At 45.4% G+C, this 3,562-nt stretch overlaps 1 protein-coding gene across 1 annotated transcript; it reads left to right on the top strand.

Moving 5' to 3' along the window:
• Positions 1 to 267: 267 nt before the first annotated feature.
• LOC117114703 (multiple epidermal growth factor-like domains protein 6) lies at positions 268 to 3,501 on the top strand (the record flags this gene model as incomplete). Its single annotated transcript, XM_033258388.1, has 2 exons — positions 268 to 363; positions 628 to 3,501. Coding segments are annotated over 2 exons (2,970 nt in total), but the record flags the coding sequence as incomplete, so codon positions are not given.
• Between the last annotated feature and the right edge of the window lie 61 nt (positions 3,502 to 3,562).

Here is a 3,562-nt window from a genome sequence, read left to right as displayed (position 1 = left end):
GAAAGGTCCACTTGCGTGCCTAATCCTACTTGCAATTCTCAACACTGTTATAGCATCAAAGTATACAATTATTTGTATAGCTCTACCTAAATGTTATAGTAGGCGGTACTAATTAAAGATCCTATTAAAGTAATCGGCGTATGTTCGTCTCCCACCCTCAGCCCACAGTTTTCCCTCCTATTCAAATTAGGCCTCTCTATAAAATGCATAATTATATTGAATTTGTTTGTCACAAGCATCATATAGATATCTTTTACATTCTTGTAGCGGTCTGTGACCCACCATGTAAATATGATGGCGTATGCTCTTCCCCTGGTATATGTCAGTGCGTCGCAGGATACTCAGGACCCTCTTGTCAGTTTAGTGAGTGAAGACTTCATTATTTGTAGTATCTATTCATATGAATTTAATGATGTCATTATTTATTTGTCTAGCTTAAAAGTATATTTGATTCTACCTAATATTAGCACACTTTCTCTTTTATATATGTTGCGTTTTGTTTTTTGTATTTAGATAACGGCTAAACCAATTGCAAATTTCAAAATAAAATGTAGGCAAGTTGAATGCGATGTGTTGAAGTTTAGTTTATTATGAAGTGAAATTAATAGTTTAATAACGTGTTTATAGGTTGTTCGGATAACACGTTCGGCATCGAATGCCTGGAAAATTGTGACTGCTCTAACGGTGGGACTTGCGATAGTATGATTGGTAAATGCACTTGTACAGACGGCTTCTATGGCATCAAATGCGAACACGTCTGCCAACCTGGAACCTATGGAGAAAGCTGCATCAAATTATGCCAGTGTCAAAACAGCGCAACTTGTGATCCAGTCGACGGTCTTTGTACTTGCACGTCTGGCTTCAGGGGTGAATTTTGTCAAACTATTTGTCGGCCAAATTTCTTTGGCTTAAGGTGCGCTAAAGAATGTCGTTGTCAAAATGGAGCATATTGTAATCCTGTAGATGGGACGTGCGACTGTGCGCCCGGGTATAAAGGGAACTTTTGCGAAAATCTTTGTCCCACTGGCTACTATGGACTTGCGTGCTCTAAATTGTGTTCGTGTTTGAACGGTGCAGCTTGCGACAATGTAGATGGCACGTGTTATTGTGCACCTGGGTATAGAGGTGTTACTTGTGCAGATATATGTCAGCGTGACACATATGGAGATAACTGTGCAAATGAATGCACTTGTCAGAACGGAGATTGTGATCACGTGTTAGGGACATGTAATTGTTTTACGGGCTGGCAGGGCGCCGACTGCAACATACCATGCAATGCCGGTACATATGGAGAGGGATGTCAGGAAGTATGTATTTGCAAAAACGGTGGTGTATGCAACCATGTATCAGGTGTTTGTCGTTGTCCTCCTGGATGGAGAGGCATTGACTGCAGTTCAAGCTGTCCTGAGGGTACCTATGGGTTCAAGTGTAATAAGCGTTGTGTTTGTCAGAATGAGGCAGTTTGTGACAATGTGGATGGGTCATGTACATGTACAGCAGGGTGGACTGGAAGCCTGTGCAGCCAGCCATGTCCAAAAGGAAAATACGGGTTAAATTGCGCGGAAATATGTCCTTGTAAAAATGGAGCCCGATGTCACCATATTAGTGGCAAATGTACTTGCACCTCAGGTTGGCAGGGTGATTTCTGCTCTAAACCTTGCCCTGCAGGAAGGTATGGCCTTAAATGTCGTTCAGTGTGTACTTGTGAAAACAATGCTCAATGCGATCACGTAGATGGCACGTGTACGTGCTCGCCCGGATGGCAGGGTAATCAATGTTCAAGTCCGTGTGGTCCAGGTACATTTGGCTATGAATGTGCACAGCAATGTCGCTGTCTGAACCAAGGAACTTGTAGCCATATTGACGGACGATGTACATGTGTTGCCGGCTATTATGGTCCTGCTTGTAACGAAGAATGTCCAGAAGGCTATTACGGACTTAATTGTTTATCTGAATGTGAATGTGAAAACAATGCTTTGTGTGACCATCGAAACGGTGTGTGCTCTTGTAAACCAGGATGGAGGGGAAACACTTGTGACACGCCTTGCCAAGAAGGGCGTTATGGTGACAACTGTGCGTTCCGGTGCAAATGTGATAACGAAGGCATCTGCAACCATATTGATGGCTCTTGCTCTTGTGTGGCTGGTTACCAGGGCCTGACATGTAACATTCCTTGTAGCTTAGGGTTCTATGGCTTTGAGTGCCTTTATGTATGTCAGTGTCAGAATGGAGCAACGTGTAATCCCGTTGACGGCAGCTGTTTTTGTTCTCCTGGTTGGCAAGGAACCTTGTGTGACGAACCATGCCCAGATGGATTCTACGGTGATCAGTGTGCAAAACGGTGCCCTTGTTTGAATGGTGGTATTTGTGACATAGTTGATGGAACATGTACATGTGCACCGGGTTGGAGAAGCTTCTGTGGCGAGCCGTGTCCAGATGGAACATTTGGTCAAGGATGTGAAGGAAGATACCAGTGTCAAAATGAGGCAAGCTGTGACCGATTTGACGGACGCTGTGCCTGCACCACTGGTTGGTTTGGAGCCTCTTGTGACGCAGCCTGTGAGGCAGGATTCTATGGAGCTCATTGCACACTGACATGTGAATGTTTAAATGGCGCCACCTGTAGTCGGTTTGATGGTAGTTGTGAATGTTCAAATGGATACACCGGAGAACAATGCGGGCTGCTCTGTCCACAAGGGTATTTTGGTGAAAATTGTGAGAGCCGTTGTCGCTGTTATCATAATGCTGAATGCTCTCCATTTGATGGCACGTGCAGCTGTCCAGCCGGATGGAGTGGAGACAGATGTGGCACGCCGTGCGAAGCAGGATTGTTTGGAGTCCAGTGCTTGGAGCGATGTAGGTGCCAGAATGGAGGAGCTTGTTCTAGATTTGATGGGGCATGCACATGCACAAACGGATGGCAAGGCGAATTGTGTAACCGTGAATGTGAACCGAATCGATGGGGACATAAATGCCAAGAATTATGCTTGTGCGAAAACGATGCAACTTGCTCGCGGTTTGATGGTACTTGCAGTTGTGGGTATGGTTGGTATGGCGAGCACTGCAATACGCCCTGTCCTGAAAATAGATATGGACTTGGATGTACCCAACGATGCAAATGCAAAAATAATGCAGAATGTTCAAAAATTGATGGAACCTGTACATGTGGAGTTGGTTGGACTGGGAACCAATGTGACATTGCTTGCCCGACCGGTCTTTATGGTGCAGAGTGCAAAAGCACCTGCTTATGTCAGAACGGAGGAACGTGCAACAGATTCGACGGCACTTGCCATTGCCCACCCGGTTGGCAGGGGATTTATTGCAGTACTGAATGCAGTCCCGGGACTTACGGTGAAGCATGTGAACGCAAGTGTCTTTGCAGAAATGACGCAGAGTGCTCTCACATCGATGGTGTTTGCACCTGTACAACTGGTTGGTCTGGTGTAAGATGTGACGAGCCGTGTAGACAAGGGTTGTTTGGTCCTGATTGTAATTCAAGATGTAAGTGTCGCAATGGTGCATCATGTTCGCGATTCGACGGTACATGCACCTGTCCAGCCGG

This window comes from Anneissia japonica, unplaced genomic scaffold (assembly GCF_011630105.1).
Source record: "Anneissia japonica isolate Jap-2015-1 unplaced genomic scaffold, ASM1163010v1 scaffold5060_len5840_cov152, whole genome shotgun sequence".
NCBI classification, from domain to species: domain Eukaryota; kingdom Metazoa; phylum Echinodermata; class Crinoidea; order Comatulida; family Comatulidae; genus Anneissia; species Anneissia japonica.
This window is presented reverse-complemented; position numbering and strand designations above follow the sequence as displayed.